Below are 22,315 nucleotides of genomic sequence, written 5' to 3'. Positions count from 1 at the left end.
ACTTGAAGAAACAGTCAATAAACACTTTTAAAGCATCCATGTACCAGGCACTGTGCTAAATGCTGGGGATAAAAAGAAAGGCAAAAGACAGTCCTAGTGGCAGCTAGGTGACTCATTGGATAGAGAGTCAGACTTGGAGACAGGAGGTCTTAGGTTCAAATCTGACCTCATACACTTTCTAACTGTGTGACTCTGGGCAAGTCACTTAATCCCCGCTGCCTAGCCCTTTACTGCTCTTATGCCTTAGAACTAATATAGAGTATTGATTCTAAAAACATAAAATTTAATTTAATTTAATTTTTTAAAAAACAGCCCTACCTTCAAGGGGCTCAAAAATGGGGAGACAAAATGCAAATAATTACAAACCAGCACATACAGGAGAAATCTTAAAATTATTAGCAGAAAGAATAAAGGGGAATTAAGAAAGGCTTCCTATAGAAGGAGGAGTTTTAGCTGGGACATGAAGAAAGCTAGGATGAAATGAAGAAAGAGAATTCCTTAAAGGGAGGATACCTAATGAATATGCAGAGTCAGGAGGTTTAGATTCTTATTTAAGGAACAATAAGGAGGCCAAAGTCACTAGATCAAACTGTGTGTGGAAGTGGAAGTTGTAAGAAGGCTGGAAAGGTAGGAAAGGCCATAAAAGGCTTCGAATGCTAAAAAAAAGGATTTTATATTTTATCTCAGAGGCAATGGGGAGCCACTGGGGTTTCTTGAGTGAAGGTGAGCAGGGAGGTGATGTGCATCAGTCCAGTGAGTAGGTCTTAATAGCTTCTTGACTTTTATTGATCTTTGATACTATTGATCACCTTCTTGATATTCTCTCTCTAGGTTTTGTGATTCTGTTCTCTCTTGGTTCTCCACCTACTTATCTGCCTGTTCCTAAGTCTCCTTTGCTGTATCTTCATCTGGGTCAGTCCTGCTAACAGATTCCCTCTGGGATCTGGCCTAGATCCTTTTTTCTTCTCCCTCTATATCCTTTTGTTTGGTGATCTCATCAGCTCCCCTGGATTGAATGATCATCTCTATGCTGATGATTCTCTGATCCATTTATTCAGCCCTTACCTCTTTGCTAACCCCCCTCTCTCTTTTTTTTTAAACCTTACTTTCTCTCTTAGTAACAATTTTAAGATGGAAGGACAAGAGCTAGGCTAATGGGGTTAAGTGACTTGCCTAGGGTCACATAGCTAGGAAGTGTCTGTAGCCAGATCTGGATGAAGGTCCTCCAGACTCCAGGCTGGTGCTCTATCCATTGGTGATAGATAGCATATGCTCCCTCACTATTACTTTTGGGGGTATTACTTACCTCTCCATCACACAGACTTACAACCTTTGGGTATAATCTTTGATTCCTCACTCTTACCCTTTGTATCTAGTTTTGTAGCCAAATCCTTCATAACATGTCTCACATGTCTTTTTTTTTTTTTGTAAGCTCATACCTTCTGTCTTGATACTGTGTATTGGTTCCAAGGCAGAAGAATGATAAGGGCTAGGCACTTAAGTGGGGTTAAGTAACTTTTACAAAGTCTAGGACAGTGATGGCAAAACTTTTAGAGATGGAGTGCTGGGTCCTGCTCCTCCCCTTTACCCTACACAAAGGAAGGAAGAAGTGCTCTCATAGGGCTGCACGATGGAAGGGCAGGTCAAGTGAGAAATATCTTCAGCAAATGTAGAGGGAGAGGGGTGTGGCTTGAGCACTCCTTTCCCCTCCAGCTCTACCACCTGTGAGCTGCCCACCTTACCCACCCTGTGTGCTCCCACTGGGCTGCTGGACAGAGGAGAGGGGGATGTGAAAAAATGTCATCAGTTGTGGTGGAGAGGGGGAGAGGAGCAGCTCTGCCCAAGTCCCTCTGCATTTCTAGTAACAAACTGGGGTGGGGGGCAGAGGCCACATGCCCACAGAGAGTGCTCTGTGTGCCATCTTTGGCACTCATGCCATGGGTTTGCCAGGATCTCCTATTTCTAGCTTGACTCTCAAACCACTGAGCTGCCTCGCTTTCCCTATATGTCTTTCTCCTGATACTGCCACCACCACCCTGGTACAGGTCCTCATCCCCTTACACCTGGACTACTGTAGTAGCCTTTGGGTTGGTCTACCCACCATGAATCTCTCCTTCATTCAGCATATCAGCTGGCAAAGTGCTCTTCCTACAGTAACTGTCAACAATATTGTGGAATGATCAGTTGTGACAGACTAAGATACTCTCAGCAATACAATGATCCAGGACAATTTGGAGGGGCTTGTGACAAAGAATGCTATCTACCTCCAGAGAAAGATCTAGTAGAGTCAGAATGACGATCAAAGTATATAATTTTTTTTTTTTAAACCCTTAACTTCTGTGTATTGACTTATAGGTGGAAGAGTGGTAAGGGTAGGCAATGGGGGTCAAGTGACTTGCCCAGGGTCACACAGCTGGAAAGTGTCTAAGGCTGGATTTGAACCTAGGATCTCCTGTCTCTAGGCCTGGCTCTCAATCCACTGAGCTACCCAGCTGCCCCCTAAAGTATATAATTTTTCACTTCAGTTTTTATTTTGGGGTTTTGGTTTTCTATGATTATTCTCTTACAACAATGAACAATGTAGAAATATGTTGTGTGTGATAATACATGTTTAATCCAGATCAAGTTGCTTGCCAGCTCTGGGAGGGGTAAAGGAAGGGAGGGAGACAAGTTTGATTACATAACTTTGGAAAACTTATGTGGAAATTTATTATTACATGTAATTGGTTTAATAAAAAAAGAAAAAGAAAGGTCAAGAAGAATGAAAATTGAAAAAAGGCCATTAGATTGGAGATCAAGTTCACACGAACTCACGAGATTATAGATTTAGATCTATAAAGGACCTCAGAGGTCATCTATTTATTTTAGACAATGAAAAAGAGATGCAGAAAGATGAAGTGATTTACCTAATATCATACAGTCCTGAAACCCAGATCCTTGGATTCTGGATCCCATACTTTTTCTCCATTGTAATACCTTCCTATCCTAGGTTTTTCTCCTCTTCACCAGGGTAAGTATTCTCAATTACCTCAACCAATTTTCCTACAGCATTAACTTGAGACTCTCCACCATCCTTGTTATCATTTTCTGGGCAATCTTCAGATCAACAATGTCCTGCTTCAAATGTGGTACCCAGAACTTAGCACATTACTGCCTACTAAACAGGCAGGGTCTGACCAAGGTAAAGTGCTGAGTGTCATGTTCCTGTTCTGTATATTAGGTCTCTCTTAATGTAGCCTAATTCTGCATTTGCTTTCTTGGCTGCCATATCTCACTGCTAAAATGTCTCCTCAATATGCAGTTCACTAAAACCCTCAGATCTTTTTATGACAAACTGCTGCCTAGTCATATCTCCCCTATCTAGCACTTCTGAATCAACTGATCACTTAATCAACAAACATTTATTAAGTATGTTCTATATGCCAGGCACCATACTAAGGACTGATAAGAGTCTATAGGGGAAACAAAATATAATGTAAGATACAAGGTAACCTAAGTAGAAAAAGCTGGCAACAAGGGGTATAGCCTGTAAGAGATGGTGTTCATGCTGACACATGAAAGAAACCAGGGATTCCAAAAGGCAGAGGTGTGGATGGAGATTATTTCAGGCATGAGAGACAGCCATTGCAGCAGCAGAGTGATAGGAAATGGGATTCTGTGTATGTTGGGAATCTGATTTTTTGGGGACCCAAATGTAAGAGTTTTATATTTAGCCCTACTACATGACAATTTATTAGATTTGGCCCAGTATTCCAGTCTGTCAAAATTGTTTGAAATATGAGTTATCTAGCACATTAAAGAACCCTAAAAGTTTTGCATGTCTGCAAATTTGATAAGCAGTCATCTAACTTTTTGTCTGAGTCAAAGATAAAAGAAGTTCAACAGCAGAAGGCCACAGGCAGATTCCTGGACCAGAGACTACCTGCCTAAGTTGTCATGGAATGATTAATGACTCCTTATTGGGTCTGACTATCCAACCAGGGCTGTCATTTTATGGTCATCTAGCTTACATCTCTCTATAATGTCCTTAAGAATAGCAATGAGAGACTTTATCAAAAGATTTGCTAAAATCTCAGAATATCACTACTGAGTACATATCCCAAAGAAGTCGAAAACACTGTTCCCTCGAAGACAGTGGGGGAAAAGTCCTACATATACAATAGCCATAGCAATATTTTTTTAGGCAGAAAAAATATGAAACAAAGTGGTTGCCCTTCCATTGAGGAATAGCTACACAAAATGAATGGAAAATGAGTGAATCCTAAGAAATGATGACATATGAGGATGTTAGAGAAACTTGATAAATTTGTATTAATTGATACAGAAAGAAAACAGAATCAAGACAGCAACATATACAATGACTACAATAACACAAAAGAGAACAGCACTAAAAAACATCAGAATTCATAATAATGTGACGGGAATATAATCTTGATGCTAGAGGACTTGACAGAAAGGAGAAGGACTACAGATATGTAAGCAGTAGATACTGCAAGACATGATTTGTGTGTTGTTCTATATTCTTTAACTCTTCTTTTTGGTACAAGGACAAATTCTATTGAAAATATATTGTTGGGAAGCAATAATAATGTTTAAAAAACCAACACTATGACCATTCTTTCCCTTCAAATAAAAAAAAATTTCTATGTAAACTTTAGCTAAAAATTTTCCTGACCTACCAGTGGTAATGATGCCCCCCCCCAAAAAAGGGAAAGTAAAAACCACCTGTATTTCATGAAGCCATGAATGTCTTTATTATCACCACTTCTTCTTCTAGATGTGTACTAATAATGCTTTTAAAAAATGTTCTATAATACTGCCAAGCATTAAAACTTACTCATCCATAATTTTCAGATTCTGTTTTCTTCTTTTTAAAAATCAAGACCTTCTCAAGTGCTTCTCCAATTCTGCAACAGCTTTCCAGTTCTCTATGATTCAGGATCTTTCTAAGCTCACTGATGATGGAATGGTTCAACAATCATACTCACCAATTCTTTCTATATCTATGTAAATGGAATTAGCTCACGCCCATTCATAGTTAAAACTCTAGCCATCAAAGATAATGTCATCCCCACCTCTCTTAGTGGGGAGGAGAGATGAGTTACCCACACGTGACAATAAGTAACAAATCAAGAACAAGGGATTGCCCTTTGGGCAGTCCAAATTAGTGTAGAGGCTGCCATTTGTCCACTTGAATTAGAAGTGGACCTCCAGGAAGTGACGAGAAAGCTGCTATCTTTCAAATACGATGGTAACTTCCCCTTGAGTTAGTTCGTGCTTGGAACTTGGTGCTGAAGGATGTCTGCGGAGATCTCAGGTGGCTTCTCATCTGAATCATCACGTGGGTAAGTTAGGCTGGCTTCCTTGGGCCTACCTTGGCATTTCTAGAGTCTCCACCCTAAAGGAGGCTTCTTTGCCTCTCTAATTGCTAAGGCTTTGTGGCTAGTAACCTAGTTTAATTAATCTCTTAACTCTCACCTGGTCCGGGCCACTGTTGGTCCAGATCAGAGTTTTTCTCTCTCTCTTTTTCCCTATCTTCAACCTTCCTAATTGTAAATAAACTTCCATAAAAGCCATCCTGAGTTGGGTCTATTTTAATTATGGAATCAATCTAGATCTGATTGATTCCTGGAGACCACACCTTATATATATATAAATATCTAAATTTCCCTCTTACATAACCTAGGACAGTTATGGGCAAACTTTTTAAAGAGGGAGCCAAAGGAAAGGAAATGCTCATCTGTTAGTCTGTTTCTAAGGCAACTCTTTCAAAGTTTCATTGTATTGTATCCTGCTCGTTGTATTTGTCAGATTAGGAATAAAGTCCTGACCAGATAGAACATTTCAGGGGGCCACATCTGGCTCATGGGCTGTAGTTTGCCCAACACTGTCCTAGGGTATAATACTAACTTGAACTCAACAAGAAAAGCTCAGTATTCTCTTTCTACCTCCTTAATTGTAGTACATAAAAACTACCTACAAGCTTTATATTCTCTTGTCTGTTCCCCTGCAAAGATCATACTCTTCAGTAGAAAAGAGAAAAGCAAAATAAGAATTGAGAAGCCCTGGCTTTCCCCAGTCTATCCCTTTCTTGATTCTTGATCCCAAGGATGCCTAAGTATCCTTGATCCTTAAGAAGCTTTTTAAAAAAGCTTAGAAGTTGGTGCTTTAATCCCTTAGCTCACCTAACCCACCTTAAATGCATTCTAGGCTCTAATACTATGGGACTATGAGCATGAACCTCATGGTATCTTGTTATGAGCTTACATATTCACTCTTCATTACTTGCATTTATTTTCACACTTGGTAAATTCTCTGTGTATCCATGGTAGTTTTCTTAAAAACACTCCCATTTTTCCTTCCCATTCAAATTCTCTTTGGGCCTTCAGAATTTCATTCATGACAGCTTTCCATCCTTCTTGAGCTGACATCCCCTGTGGAGTTTAGGTCCAAAGGATACTCATTAACCTTTTGGAATCCTTTACTTTCCCAAATCTAGGGTTCTATAATTCTCAGCTGCCTTCTTGTCTGGCAAAAATTCCAAGATGGAGTCGTTTTTTTCTCCAAGGCTCTCATCATTTCTCAGCAATCAATGCCATCATGTTACTTAGAATCAAAGTTAGACTAGAAGATCAAGATCCTTAGTTGTTCCATACACTTTTTGAAGGGCAAAATTATCGTTAAGGCAAGTCAAGAAATGATTAGTGACTGCTTGTGCCAGAAAAAATGCACAAGTAGATGTCCAAGTAACTGAATTTTCCCCATCTAGGTGGTCTGTAATATATGCCAAGTAAAGTATTGCTTCTGCCTCCACTGACTTCCACCCAAAAATGTTATACCACACTGCCCCTATCAGATTCCTAGGTTTCCTCATATATCTTTTTGAAAACTTTTATTGATACTTTTCTTTCATGATCACTTCCCAATGGCTCCTTTGTCCAAGAATATTCTCCCTTATGACAAATAACATTCAAGAAGACAATCCACACCTTGGTTACATCTGAAAATATATGCCTAGTTTTGGCCAGTCTGCTATTTCTTTTTTTGAAAGGGAGGGATATGTTCTTTTATTAGTCCTCTGAAGTTATAACTGGTAGTATGTAGTTTTCCTTTTTTAAAAAAAAAATCCTTATTTTCTGTCTCAGAATTGATACTAGGTATTAGTTCTACCAAGGTAGAAGAGCGTTAAGGGACTGGGGTAAGTGACTTGCTCTGGTTTACATAGCAAGGAAGAGTAAGAGGCCAGATCTGAATCCAAGACCTGCTATCCCTAGGCCTGGCTCTCTATCCACTGAGCCACCTACCTAGCTGCCTTAGAAGTACATTTTCTTCATAAATAATGCTATTTCATCCTTCTCTCCTCCCCTTTCCTGTCTCTTTTGAATAGGGTATATGCTTCCATGGTTATATCCCAGCCCAGAGTCTTAAACCACTAAGTCTCAAAGGTCTTTAATTTGCCTCTTAGTTGTGGTAAGATTTCTTGCTCATCATTAGTCACCTCAGAACAGTTTTTCCAGCTTGATAAGTGTGGTTAAGGATGGAGCGAGTGGTGAAAAAGAAAAAGAAAAATGAGGCAAGTCTGTCTGTGAAAGAGAAAGAAAAGACAAATGGATGAGGAACTACAAGGGGAAAAGAAGCGAAGTCAAGATTTTTTGGGGCATATAAAAATGCCAAAGGGAAGTAACAAGTAAATGGGGAAATGTGAAGAAGAAGAAGGGGTTCCTATGGCAGCCAAATGCTTCCTGAGGCAGGGAGGGATGGAATCTAGAGCAGTAAGTTTTGAAAAGAATTAACCTTTTTTTAAAAAATCCTTACCCTCCATCTTAGAATTAATACTGTATATCAGTTCCAAGACAGAAGAGTGGTAAGGGCTAGGCAACGGGGGTTAAACGTGACTTGCCCAGGGTCACACAGCTAGGAAGTGTCTGAGGCCAGATATGAACCCAGGATGGGCCATCTCTAGGCCTGGCTTTCAATCCCCTGAGCTACCCAGCTGCCCCTGAGATAAAAGAGTCTTAAAGAGAAATACAGACATTCTAAACTGCTAAGGTCAGCTATGAACCAAGAAACCAGTATGAAAAGAGCAGCCACTGCTTTCCAGTAGCCAAGGCAGGATCTTCCTGGGCCAGGCCAAACTGTTCACTTTCAAATTCACATCCATTAGCATCCAGCTTCCCTGAGGTCATGGCAGAGAAGGGCTTACCAGCTGCCATGAGGTACTTCATTCCTCTGGGTCTGCCTCTGCTGGGATGGCCTTTACACAGCCCAGGTCAAACGTGGGTCTCTGATTCTTCATCTCTATTTTCTGCCTCTCCTTTTCCCTGAATCGTGATCTGTGTTCCTATACCTAATCTGGTGACTCAGCCTTCATCCCAGCTTTGCCTGGAGGCTTGACATCTGTGCCTGTGCCCTCAACAATACACTCTGAGCCTGATAAATTCATTTATAGCTTTTCATAAGAAAGAATCAGAGCCCTCTATCACCAGCAGGGAGCTGTAGCAGAAAAGGAAGGCAAGGGTTCTTAGGATCATGGCCCCAGCAGGATGGGAATTACAGAAATTACTTAGGACAATGGAGAAGGCAGTGTTATGCCAAGCTGAGAAGCAGTGGGACTGAAAGAAATTCTAATTTCCTTACCCCCCACCCAAGCTTACTTTCAAAAAGTGAAGACTTATTTCATCTCTTTGTGTTTATAGGTTAGAGTAGGGAAATTTTTTGCAAGTTTTACAAGTTCTTACACTGTCCTTTCTGTTTTATTAGTAGAGGAAACTGGCTGCCTAAGACACCAGATATATCCTGTTCAGGTGGAGAATTTGCCACACCTGAGCTACATTCCCAGCATCCTTTTAAGTAAGTCCTCATTTGACATACAGAGATTTGGGAGATAAATTTGGCTGAGACCCTTGCTGTGGGGCTCTTTTTGGGCTTTGCTTTGGATAAAGTGTGGCAAGTGTGGGTCTCTGTGCTCTGCTCACTTGGCTGAAGGAATCTCTTTCCCTCTCATTTTTGTTATAATTAAATCCTTTAATTTAAAATATCAGGAATATTTATTCATTTTTACTCCTACAATCCAATGAGTACAGAAACTTTATCAAAGTGTCTACAAATGAGCCAACTTGTTCAAATTCATAGGCGCTGGCAATGGCAGCATCAGGACTAATATTTTAGTATGTATAGTTCAAGACTGGAACATTCCATTCTTAGTGGATAAGTATATTAGAAATAAACCTAAGTAGAAGCCTATCCTTCTCCCCTGCCATCGTATTAGAAGACTGTTTCATTACTATCCTGAACCCGCTAACACCTAAGAACTAGATAGCAACATAAAAAATAAAATGATGGATAAAAACTAAAAAATCAAAAACCAAACTATACATACAGACCAAGCATAGGCAGCCCTGCCTGTGTACAAAGGCAGGACTAGTTATTTCTGTTGGGTCCCAGTAGGATCACGTTTTCCCAGAATACTCACGCAGCCTGCAGATGGGGCAGTTATTTGCTTGATATCGCAAGGTATCAGCACATGAATTACAAAGGCAAAGGTGTCGGCAGGGAAGGATCAGAGTGTCTCGAAGGTCAGACAGGCACACTACACATTCATTGCTGTTGTCACTGTTCTCATCATCAGAGGGCTAAAAAACAAATGATTTCCAAGTGAGCTTCCTGCAGGTTTCCATGGGTAAACAGGAAGCAACAGATGAATACAATGCAAGGAGAAAAGAACCATATAGAAGGCAGGTCCTTACCAACCAGAGTATGTCCTTCTTATTTGTAGCTCTTGCACCAGTCATCAAGCCGAGCTGGCAGTATTATTTACTTTGTGCAAGACAAATTCTGAACAATTCAAGCCTGACCAAAAAGTTGAAGCTGGGTGTTTAAAGGTAAAATATAATTTATCTCACCTATTAAATCTCTAGCTGAAATTTAGTATAGTCTATTAAACCCCTCACATTTAATTCTTCTTGGCTGAAAGGGCAAAAGCAAACCACAAATGAGTCATCATTAACTCAGGACAAGGTAGACCCTGAGCCCTTGGCATTAGCATGACAGCCCTGCTCTTGCTATTCTGTAAAGGGTTCTCTACCATGCAAGTGGATACATGCGGCTCACCCTGTGGCAAAACCTCAGCATGAGAAACACTGAGCCCTGGCCCAGAAGAACAGGTCAGGTGGTGACTTACAGACTATATTTATTCAGGAGTATAAAAGACTTTCACCAGCCTGACACTGTCTCCCCAGAGGGAGGGGAAGTAAGGTTTCTTGGAGGAAATGGCCTGCCCAATGCTTCTAGACATTGGTAAGTCACTATAACATTGGGTTTAATGTCATGATGGGCCATGGGACCACTTCATGGGTTACGTACTATCTCATAATGAAATCCCTTTGGCATTTCATTACTTAAACCCCACGAATAGGGTCAAATATAGATCTGTTTGGTAGCAAATTGCTTTGTGGAAGAAAATACCTTAGAGGAGTTCAAAGTCTTTTAGAGACATTAACTCCCCCAAGCATATCCCTGAATGGTAGACAGCATAAAATCATCTTATGTGACTAGAAAACCTTGTAAGACAGAAGAGAGAGTCATTACTCAATTGGATGACAGGAAAAAATGTCAGAAACTTTTTGTTACTACGCTTCCTATCTATGTGTCTGGTGGGATAGAAAAGAGGGGAAAGAACTAAAATAATCTATACACATTCAATTCATTCAGAAAAAAATGTCAGCTTTCCTTGAGGTTAAGGGCAACAGAAAAGTGAGTTAGCCTTGGAGTTGTGTATTCAGGAGCTACCTTAACTTTCATGTAAAATCAAAAGGCCAAGATCTTGGTATTAATTACAATCCCCTCTCCCTCAAATAAATCTTATCACTCAAAACCTAGTTACAAGTAGTAGTCAATATACAGCTGTTAACTCACAGACATACCTTGGTTTCCTGGTTGTTTTTGTTTTCAATTCCATAGATTTCCTGAAGGAGGTAGCTGACTCGATCCACCTAGAAAACCAAAACCAAAATCAATTTTTTCTCTACCACTTTGCCTTATATGGAATCCCGATTTATAGAGGAAAGGGTTATTTTATAAAGGAAAGAATTATAGAGGAAAGGAACTTCACAACATGTCAAATGGCATTCGGTGTTGGTCCTACACCTACCTCTAGATCAGTGGTTCCCAAACATTTTTGGCCTACCGCCCCCTTTCCAGAAAAAAATATTACTTAGCCCCCTAGAAATTATTTAAAAAAAATTTTTAATAACAATTAATAGGAAAGATAAATGCATCTGTGGCCATCACCGCCCCACTGAATCACTGCAGCACCCACCAGGGGGTAGTGGTGCCCACTTTGGGAATCACTGCTCTAGATAAATGAGACATTGAAACAACTAAGAATGAAGAGAAGGAGAAATAAAAGATAGGCTCCAGCCTTAGTCACTGTGGATTGGGACCAGTAAAGGGTACATGGGTAAACTGTAATTAGCGGGCTCAACATGCACAAGCATACCCTAGGGCAGGGGCTCTTAACTTTTTTGTGTCATGGACTCCTGTGGTAGTCTAAGGAAGCTTATGAGTTCTCAAAATAGTGCTTTAAAAAGCATAAGATAAAATACATAGGCTTATAAAGGAAATAAATTATATTAAAAGAGTTGTCAAAACCTATTTTTTTTTTTAAAACAAAGTAATGGGCTCTAAATTAAGAACTCCTACCTTAGACCAAGGAAATGGGTCCAGCTAAGGCTAGAAGATAACATGTTGAAAAAAATATTCTCCAGCTCTGACTTGAGGTGACAAGCTCAAAAAGAAAGAGATCACTATGGGCTGTATCTTAACTTAGAAAACCACAAATTAAATACAGTATATTTGATAATATTTTAATTTATTTTGCTAAACATTTCCCAATTACATTTTCATCTTTTTTGGGCTAAGCTCAGGAGATTTCAAGCTTCTGAATTTGACCTTTCTCTTGTCCAGTGTCTTTAGCCAGTTAAGCTGGCCTGGTTACTTAGAAAATAGTACTAATGAAGTCAAGATCTTGAGTTCACCCACTGTATGACCCAATTAGCTGCACTCTATTCCCCAGTCATGGAGTGTCTTTTAGACTAAAATAGTCACCTCAGGAATTAATATTTTTGGTCACAGTAGGACTGGCCATGCAGATGCAAACTCATCCTCATTTCTTCAAAGAAATTTTTTTGTGGGGACAGTGAACCCACTGTGGTGCCATCTCTGTAAGCCAATGATAGTCTCTAAAATTATAAATAATGCCTTAAGATGAATGTCAATTATTAGGGACCAGAATATTTTCTCCTATTAGCAGATGTGATATCTAGTTAGTTCTCATACTTTTTTGGCTTGGGATTTCAGGGGATTCAAATGACATCCTAAGTTGTTACTATTTTATCATCTTTTCCCCATATATGATAATAGGTTATTATTTCTTTGGAAAGGGACTTTCAAACAATTTGCCATTTAAAGAACACTAAGCTAAATACTAAATATATAAAGTTTCTTCCCAAAGGATAAAAGGTCAAATATGAACAAACAGTTCTCGAAAGAATTACAAACTTAAAAACTAAATCACTAACAGTAATGCAAATCAAAATAATTCTGAGGTTCCACCAACAAATTGACAAAGATGACATAGTTGATGCTGGCAGAGCACTGGAAAGATAGGCACATTAATATACTTGATGGAAACTGTAAACTATATCAGCCATTCCACCAGAAAGCAATGTGGAATGTTAAGAAAATAACCAAAATGTCTTTGATCCAGAGATCTCATTACAAAGCAAATACAAGGAGACCAAAGATAGAAAGGTCCAACATATTCCAAAATATTTATAATAGCACTTTTTGTAGTAATTAGAAAACAGAGCAGATGCTCATTGGCTGAGGAATGTCTAGACTAGTGATGGGCAAACTACAGCTCACGGGCCAGATGTGGCCCCCCTGAAATGTTCTATCCAGCTGCGATTCAATATAATAAAAGTTCAAAAGAGTTGCTTTAGAAACAGCCTGACAGATGAGCATTTCCTTTCCTTTGGCCCCCTCTTTAAAAAGTTTGGCCATCACTAGTCTACACAAATTGTGCTACAGGAATGTAATGGAATAAAGAATATAAGGAGGCCTGGAAAAGACTTTTATGAATTGATGCAAAATGAAATAAGCTCAACTAGGAAAAGAAAATGCACAATGATAAAAACAATTGAAATGGAAAGAAAAATAATAAAAATCTAAGAATCTTGTATAATTATAATGACTATTCTTAACACCAAAGAAGAGATATAAGAATGGCATTGCTCCATCTAAAGAGGTGGAAGACTTCAAGATAGAGGAACATGGCTTCAAATCCCATCTAACTGCTCACATTGGCCACTTCTGCACCATCCTCCAGACCAGTTCATTGACTTCCATATAGGTCCTCTAACTATCTTTGTGGTTCTGTAAACCAAAATACTCTTTCTTGGACACCACTCATTCTCTTGAATATGTTGTCTTCCCCTACTAAAATATTAAGTACTTTAAGAGTAAGGACTGTTTTAGTATTTATACCTTCAGCCCCAGGAAACCATGATTGCCAAATAGTAAACATTTACGTAATGCTTTTCATTCATTTATAAATTATTTGATTTAGCTGATATGTTGGTATTGATGAATTGCTTTCTTTCCTTGGTGCCCCCCCTTCTTTTTGTTTTTCTTTTTTTATTTTTCTTTTTTTTTTTTTAAACCCTTGTACTTCGGTGTATTGTCTTATAGATGGAAGATTGGTAAGGGTGGGCAATGGGGGTCAAGTGACTTGCCCAGGGTCACACAGCTGGGAAGTGGCTGAGGCCGGGTTTGAACCTAGGACCTCCTGTCTCTAGGCCTGACTCTTCTTTTTTTTATTATAGAAAATAACTCTTTGGATAGCAAAAGGGGGAGGAGAGGAATATATTGGGAAATCAAGTGATATAATTAAAAAAAAGATATCCATAAATTTTTTGAGAGGCTATTGAGCCTCTTTTAAATATATGATATACCTCACCAATCATCTTTGCTTATACACTAACCACTTTCAAAAATTATTTTTGAAGACCAGTTCTTGATATCTGAAACTAAGTTTCTACAATTCTGTGCTCCACTAGACCTTTCTTTCTTCCCCCAAACATACTTGTATCTCTGCTCAACTTTACTGACAGATTCCACTTTAAAAAATTAAAGCTCTTTTGGTATACAAGTTTTTGTTTTTCTCTTTCTCTGCCTTCCAGAATTTCTGGAATCCTCTACATTGGTGTCTCTGACAAAGCCTCTGTTTTTTGGGCATTATGGGCATGTGTCTTTGGTACTTACCCTTCTCCCCTTGTTGATTCAAAATATTTTTCCAGTCCTACACTAGAGCTGAAATCAGAGTGGAAAACTGAACTCCTGCAAAGAACTATTTCAATGACCAACTGCAATAAAGTCAGCCAGTAAGTATCTATTAAAAAAGGAAGCACTAAAAGCATACCTTTTACAATTCTTTAAAAAAAAACACACACAACCCTTACCTTCTGTCTTAGTATCAATTCAAATACAGAAAAGCAGCAAGGGCTAGGCAATTAGCATTTAAGAGACTCTGCTACCTAGCTGGCTTTATAATTTGCTTTTTTTTTTTTTTTTTTTTAAAGAACCCTTACCTTCCGTCTTGGAGTCAATACTGTGTATTGGCTCCAAGGCAGAAGAGTGGTAAGGGTAGGTAGAAGTGTCTAAAGCCAGATTTGAACCTAGGACCTCCCGTCTCTAGGCCTGGCTCTCAATCCACTGAGCTACCCAGCTGCCCCCTTTAAAAATATATTTTGTTATTAATGCTTTTTGTTTTTATATTAGCTACTTCTCGAAATATTCTGTTCCTCACTCTCTCTACCCTGCTAAAACAAATCCTGCTTATAGCAAAGAAAAAGAGTTAAGTAAAAACATTCCACATGGTGGCTATATCTGAAAATGATGTTTTGCCCTAAGAATGTCTTGCTTCTCTGCAAAGAAGAAATAGTTTAGTTTGATTATCTGGTCAATTATTCAAGAAGGGTTTACTTTGAGTGATCTTTTCATTTATATTGCTACAGTCATAGTTCTTTTGGTTCTGTTTAACTTATTAAGAGCTCCAATTTTTAAAAAATCACTTCTCAATGGCATTTGAATTTGGGAAAATTGAAATATAGGAATCAAAGATGGCTCAACTTAAGTGAATTCTTCCCTCAACTGGCCATCTCCAGAAAGAGCTTGTTTTGTAACAATCCTCTGGCATAAGGAAATCCATCCTGAAACAAGGTAGGAGGGGAACTTACCAAAAGACTGTCAAAAAACACAGCTTCAGGCTTTAAAGAACAGAGCCAGTTGTTCTATAGGAACTGTTGACTTTAATAAAGATAACTGTCTAATTTTCTCTGGAAAATGCCAGGTTTGGTCCATTTGGCTGGGATTGCACAACCTACTTCTTCCACTTTCTCATCTTTTATCCCAGTGACAGTGAACCTTTTAGAGATCTAGTGTCCAAACTGCCCCTTCATGCTGCATGTGAGCCACCTCCCAAGCAGGGGAGGGAGGAAGCACCCATTGGGCTGCTGGGTAGAGGGGTGGGCCATGGGAGAAATGTCCTCAATTGTGGTGGAAAGGGGGAGGGGAGCAATACCCTCCAGCACTCATGCCATAGGTTCACCAACATGGCTTTATCCTCTCACCAGCAGCATGTCTATGGTAAGCAATATAGTATCTGTGATTTGTTGCTTCAGTACTTGTGAGCATTTTTTTTTTAAGGAAAAATATTAGAAGAGGAACATCTTCTCTGTCTCCTTTTATGAACATTTAAGGTAAACTCACTATAGAGATTTTAGCTAAAAAAGATAATATGGCCCAAGAACATTAATAAATATGAATTGTTATTTTTTTAAAATCAAATTCATTTATAATATTTAAAACTTTTTAAATGAAAAAAAAGAGAACACTTACAATCTGTTTCTGTTTTAAAGGTTTCACAGAGAAGCTGCCATCAACATGCTGTAGAGAAGAAAGATCTTTAATTAGAAAAACTTATATATTCAAGGTCAACTATGATCATATTTTGAGTAATGGTTTTCTGGGGAAATTTTTTAAAAAAAGGACCAAATCTCTTCTTCCTTTTTTCTATACGATGGCTGGGAACATTCCTTGGCCTTTTCTCTGATTCATCAAGAATAGTCACTGAGTCAACAACACTGAGTGAGTGACTGTTGTGTGAAAGGGCATTGTGTTAATCTTTGTGGGAGACAAAATGCAAAGGCCTCATTTACTCTTAAGGAGCTAATAATCTAGCTGAGGACATAACCAAAAGACACTTAAAAATACAAAGAAAAATTTCTGAATGAAAATAGAATTCAAGCTGTGTTTGGAAGCACCAAGGATAAAGTAGAGGTTTTATCTGCATTAAGGACAAGGCAAGGTACTAGGCTCAATTATTCCTTCAGAGTTAAATTATTATTATTTTTAACACTTCTTAGAATTGGTACTAAGTATCAGTTCCAAGGGTGAGGGCTAGACAATGGGAGTTACCTGACTTGCCCAGGGTCATATAGCTAGGAAGTGAAGTGTCCAAGACCAAATTTGAACCCAGGACTTCTGGTCTCCAGGTCTGGTGCTTTATCCACTATGATACCTGGCCGCCCCAGAGCACATTTGCAAACACACAGGGAGCCCCTCACAGAGCTCCTAGAAAGGCCATAGTGAAGAGAGGATCAATCTGGGTTTTGTGTTTGCTTAATAAGAAATGTTAAAATGGTTGTTTTTTTTTTTTTGGGGGGGGGGGGGGAAGGCAGCTCAGTGGATTGAGAGCCAGGCCTAGAGATGGGAGGTCCTGGGTTCAAATCTGACCTCAGATACTTCCCAGCTGTGTGACCCTGGGCAAGTCACTTGACCCCCATTGCTTACCCTTACTACTCTTCTGCCTTGGAGCCAGTACACAGTATTGACTCCAAGATGGAAGGTAAGGGTTTCAAAAAAATGTTTTAGAGGTTGTGATAATGTTAAAATGTTAAAATAACATATAATAGGAGCAGTAAGGTGGCTCATTGGACAGAAACCCAGGCCTGGAGACAGGAGATCCTGGGTTCAAATCTGACCTCAGACACTTCCCAGCTCTGTGATGCAAGGCAAGTCACTTAATCCCAATTGCCCAGCCCTTACTGTTCTTTTGCCTTGGAACTGATACTTAGTATCCATTCTCAGATAAAAGGTAAGGGTTTTTAATAATACTACTATATAATTTTTAAAACAAATATATAAAAATAAATGCATTCCTTTAAAAAAAATTCTAACTCTTTTTTATCAATTCAGACTGGCTTATTCTCTCTGCAATAAGAATAATACCTTTGAGCTTTCTTCAAAGCAGGATAATTCCTGCCTGCAACCTAAGCCATCTTTTTTCTTATCATTCAGTTTCTGAAAATCTACCTCTCCTGCAAAACCTTTTTAGATGGATGCTATAAGAGCCGACTATATAATCCTTTCCTCTTGCTTAGTTCTGTCATGAAATTGAGATGATTATTTTTCCATGAATTTCTCTTCTAATTATGGTTGTACTGACCCAAACTTCCTCCCTCTCTCTGGCTTCTCACATCTAAAATACCTAAAATGTAAATACTTCCCAGCTTTCTGTCATATTTTCATTTGGCTCTGTGATCCCATACATATGCCCTTAAAATTTTAATTCCCAAAGCATAGTTTACACAGGTATATTACATATCCAAAACAGAACTTCTTACATTTTTGCCCAAATCTAGCCCTTGGCTGAATTTCTGTTTAGGATACCACAATAGTTCAGATTATTCAAGTTTGCATCCAGGGACTCATCCTTGACTTCCCATTCTCCTTTGCCCCACAAATCAGTTGCTTGGTTCCCTAATTCTCTCTCTGAAATATCTCTCACATCCACCCCTTTCTGTCAAGCTCCAGGGCTAGTGCTCCCATTTGTGTTCTCATCATCTCTTGCTTTGTGTAGCATTAGTCACCTAACTTGGACCTCTCCCCAATCTAATCCATCTGGCATAGAGATGTCAAATTTATTTCCACATGATTATCCTGTCCTATTTCATTGGCTCTCTTTAGGATCAAATATATATTTTTTCAGTGGTCTTTAGGATCAAATGTAAACTCTTCTATTTGATTTTTAAAACCCTTAACAACCAAGCCTAAACCTAATTTCAAGCTTAATTATATATCACTCCATTTTGCACACTATTTGGGCCAGCCGAACTTGTTTTCTTACTGTTCTTCACATATATTTATTCTTTCATGCCTAGAATGTAGTCCCTTCTCACTTCTACCTTTTTAAAAATTCTTAGTTTCCACTAAAGCTTAGCTCAATTACTCCTTCCTACTACATTAGGCCTTTCCCAATATCTCTTGCTCCTACTGCGCCTCTCTTTTCTTCCCCAGAATTTCTTGTGTACACACTGTCTTCCCCTAAATAAACTCCTTGAAGGCAGAGACTGTTATAATTTTTGTCTGTCTCCCCAGTGTCTAGCTCAGTACCTAGCACATGATGGGAACTTAATAAATGCTTATTGATTGACAGCTGCCTCTCCTAAACCCCCTCATCTGCTTACTGCAGGCTCACCTATTCCTCACCTGTCTCTAGACTTAACCAAAGGCCACCTCTTAGATTCTGCAAACCTTTATTAAATAGCTACTCCGCATCAGCTATGCCTTCACTGATAGTCCGTGAGCAATGGAAATTTAAGTAGGCAAAGGAAATATTAGTAGGACCACATTTACCTTCTCAAAAGCAGCTAATAGCACATGGGCATGACCAGTCACTTCCACAACTACCAGGAAGAAAAAGAGAGAAGCTGTAGTTAGCATGAGTCCAACTCTCCTATCTAAGAATAGGACAAGCACCAGATTAGTTTCCCATTCCATAAAAGCTGTTTTTCCATCTTTCCCACTCTCCACCCTCATCTTTTAAGGTTTGTCTCTTTCCAAATTCTCACACCAGGAGACTGAGTCTGTTGTGGGTTTGGCATGGTTTGGGACCCCTTCCCCCAGAGTAGTCTACGAGTCTTTCTTCAATGACCAAACCTCACCTGTCCTCCAAGGCTGCTTACACATAACTGCCCGTGGCTGACACTACATCTGCTACCTCACACTCTGTTCATGAAGGGAAATTTTTGGCAGGTCCTGCTGATACAAATACACAGCTGTTACTCTGGGAGTTAGGGAATACAGGATCCTGGGATTCAGCCCAGAGGAAGTTTACGAAAGATAATGGACAAGAACTGATAATGGTGTACTATCTGGGGCTGTGAAATGGGTCAAAATTCTCATCCTGAGGTTTGGGGGGAACGCTGCTGGCTCCATTTAGGAATTCTACCCATAAGGCAGTAATATCCTCAAAAATATTTGTCAGAAGAAAAAATATATAATTTCATTAGTGTAAAAAACTTTCTGTATAGAAAGAAACTCCTTTTACTAATGCAGATCAACACAGTCTCTATATCTCACAGATAATTACTTGGGACATTGAGAGATTAAAAAGTGACTTTTCTAGAATCAAAGGGTATCAGAATTAGGATTTGAATCCACGTCTTCCTGATTCCACATCCAGTATGGTATTTACCCTAGACAAGTTTCTAGGCCTTGCTGCCATTTCTCTTTCTCTGATTGCTTGGTTAGTGTAATTGAAAACTTCAAAATGCAAATCTGTTCACCTCAACTAGTTTCCTTTATAAAGTAAGTTGTCCATGAAAATGAAAAATATGCAATTCAAATAAAAAAATAACAAAAAGGACTCACTTTGATTTCTTTGGGGAATAAAAAGGACCACTGTTTTGGGGGGACTTGAAGTAAATTCTTTCTTGAGGACCTTGCCCTTAGAAAGAGGCTTATTTAAGGGAGAAGTGAATTTTAAAAAATATTTCTTACCATCTCCTTCATCTACAACAGCCTGGATCACTACTGGGAATATGCCCCGGTCCAGATCAAAGTTCAACTAGAGTTGGAAAGAAAGAGAAACATGTCAAGATTAATCATTCAGTTGGAAGACTGACCAAATTTAAATAAATGTTTAACATTATTTTAAAGGGAGAAAGCAAAATAAAAAGGAAAATATAGCATGGCTGTTTAAGAGTAAAAGAAATGGGTTAACTTAGATGCTGCCAGTTTTCTCTGACTCTTTTTTACAATGAAGGCTCAGGAAGGCAATAGGACTGTTAAACATATTTAAGAATTTCATTTTATTTCTTATCACAACCTCTAAAACCTAAATCAAATGAAGAATCTGGTATCCACTACATCAATAGCACAAAACCCCAGATAATTCTCTAAGTCATTGTCCTGATAAATATTTTATTCTTACAATAGGCACAGCAAACTAGGTCTGGAGAATAGTCTCTAGTCGAAATTGATTACAAGACTCCTAATGCATTGTTGGTGGAGTTACAAACTGATCCAACCATTCTGAACATTTTGGATCTATGCTCAAAAGACTATAAATCAGGGGCAGCTGGGTAGCTCAGTGCATTGAGAGTCAGGCCTAGAGACAGGAGGTCCTAGGTTCAAATCCGGCCTCAGACACTTCCCAGCTGTGTGACCCTGGGCAAGTCACTTGACCCCCCCTTGCCCACTCTTACCACTCTTCCACCTATAAGCCAATACACAGAAGTTAAGGGTTAAAAAAAAAAAAGACTATAAATCTAGGCATACTCTTTGATATAGCAAAACCACTACTAGATTTGTATCTCAAAGAGGTCCAAAAAAAAAAAAAAAAGGAAAAGGACCTATTTAAACAAAAATATTGATAGCAGTTCTTTCTGTGGGGGCAAAAGAATTGGAAACTGAGAGGATGTCCATCAACTGGGGAATGGCTTACCAAGTTGTGTATGATTGTGTTGGAATACTATTTTGCTTTAAGAAATGATGAGCAGGAGGGTTTAAAAAAAAAAAACAACCTGGGAAGACCTACATGAACTGATACAGTAAAATGAACAGAACCAGGAGAAACTGCACACAAAAACAATATGTATGATAATCAACTGTTAGCAATTCTTAGCAATACAATCATCTAAGATAATTCTGAAGGACTTAGTATGAAAAATGCTATTCACCTCCAGAGGAAAAAACTGATGGAAGTCGGAATGCAGATCAAGGCATACTATCTTTCATTTTAATTTTTATGTAAGTAGTTTTTGGTTTGTTTATTTTTTGTTTTATATGAGTCTTCTTTTACAACATGACTAAGTGGGAAATATATTTTGCATGATCACACATATATAAGCTTGATCAAATTGCTTACCACCTCAGAGGAGGGAAGGGGAGAATTTGGATCTCAAAATTTTGGAAAACATTTTTAAACTGTTATTACATGTAAATGGGGAAAAATAAAATATTATATAAAAATATAAGAAAAATAAGAGTAAGGTTAAAACAAACTCATTAGTGTTATAATACGAAAAAGCACATGCTAGATGAGGAAGTGTTATATTAGTTACTAGTTAGACCTTCACTTGGTGTATCAATCAACCAATTAATCAGCATTTATTATCTACTATGTGTCAGGCATTGTGCTAGGTATTAGAAATACAAAGACAGAAATTAAATAAACTTTTCTCTAAAGGAGTTTATATTTTATCAGGACATCTCTCACAAAGTCAAGGAGATGGGAAATGGAGTGTTGTATTGGAGGGACAGGGAGAAGGTCAGTTTCATTTGACCATAGTGAATGTGAAGAGGAATAATGTATAGTATAATAATGTTGGAAAAGTAAGTTGGGGCCAGGTTGGTAAGAGCTTGAAATGCCAGTGGGGAGTTTCTATTTGATCCTTGAAGTAATAGAGAACCATTAATTCTTACTGAGAAGGAGAGTCACCTACTCAAACCTATGCTTTAGGAAAATCAGTCAGACAACTGGGTAAAGGATGGAATAAAGTGACAAGAAGTTTGAGGCAGGAAGTTAATAAGAAGAATATCTGAAATCCAGGTAAGAGATTATGAAGGTGGCCTGAACCAGTTGGTGACTAGGTAGGTAGAGAGAAGGGGGTAGATGGAAGGGTAATTGTGGAGGTAGAAATGCAAAGTTTTGACAACTGGTCTGATGTGGAATGAGTGAGAGTAAGTAGTTGAGGAGGGTGCCAAGGTTGATAAACCTGGGGGGATCCATGACAAAAATAGGGAAGTCCAGAAAAGAGGTGGGTTTGTAGGAAAAGACAGTGAATCTTGTTTGGACATGCTGAGTTTAAGATGCCTATGGAACATCCAATTTGAAATGTCTAACAAGCAGGTGGTAATACTGGACTGAAGCTCAGGAGAGAGACAGAAGTTGAATATATAGATTTGGGAG

The 22,315-nt window shown here is 38.7% G+C and overlaps 1 protein-coding gene across 1 annotated transcript in view; it reads right to left on the bottom strand.

Annotated features, from left to right (window-relative positions):
• Positions 1 to 22,315, bottom strand: part of MGRN1 (mahogunin ring finger 1) — a 122,304-nt gene that overhangs the window by 37,274 nt on the left and 62,715 nt on the right. Inside the window, exons 6-10 of the mRNA XM_044658985.1 lie at positions 19,903 to 19,969; positions 18,757 to 18,806; positions 15,958 to 16,005; positions 10,923 to 10,991; positions 9,473 to 9,632 (exon numbers count right to left, since the gene is read on the bottom strand). Of these exons, the coding sequence (XP_044514920.1) occupies positions 9,473 to 9,632; positions 10,923 to 10,991; positions 15,958 to 16,005; positions 18,757 to 18,806; positions 19,903 to 19,969 (394 nt within the window). The remainder of the gene's footprint in view (positions 1 to 9,472; positions 9,633 to 10,922; positions 10,992 to 15,957; positions 16,006 to 18,756; positions 18,807 to 19,902; positions 19,970 to 22,315) is intronic.

The sequence above is a fragment of the Gracilinanus agilis genome, chromosome 1 (genome assembly GCF_016433145.1).
Source record: "Gracilinanus agilis isolate LMUSP501 chromosome 1, AgileGrace, whole genome shotgun sequence".
Classification (NCBI taxonomy): Eukaryota; Metazoa; Chordata; class Mammalia; order Didelphimorphia; family Didelphidae; genus Gracilinanus; species Gracilinanus agilis.
This window is presented reverse-complemented; position numbering and strand designations above follow the sequence as displayed.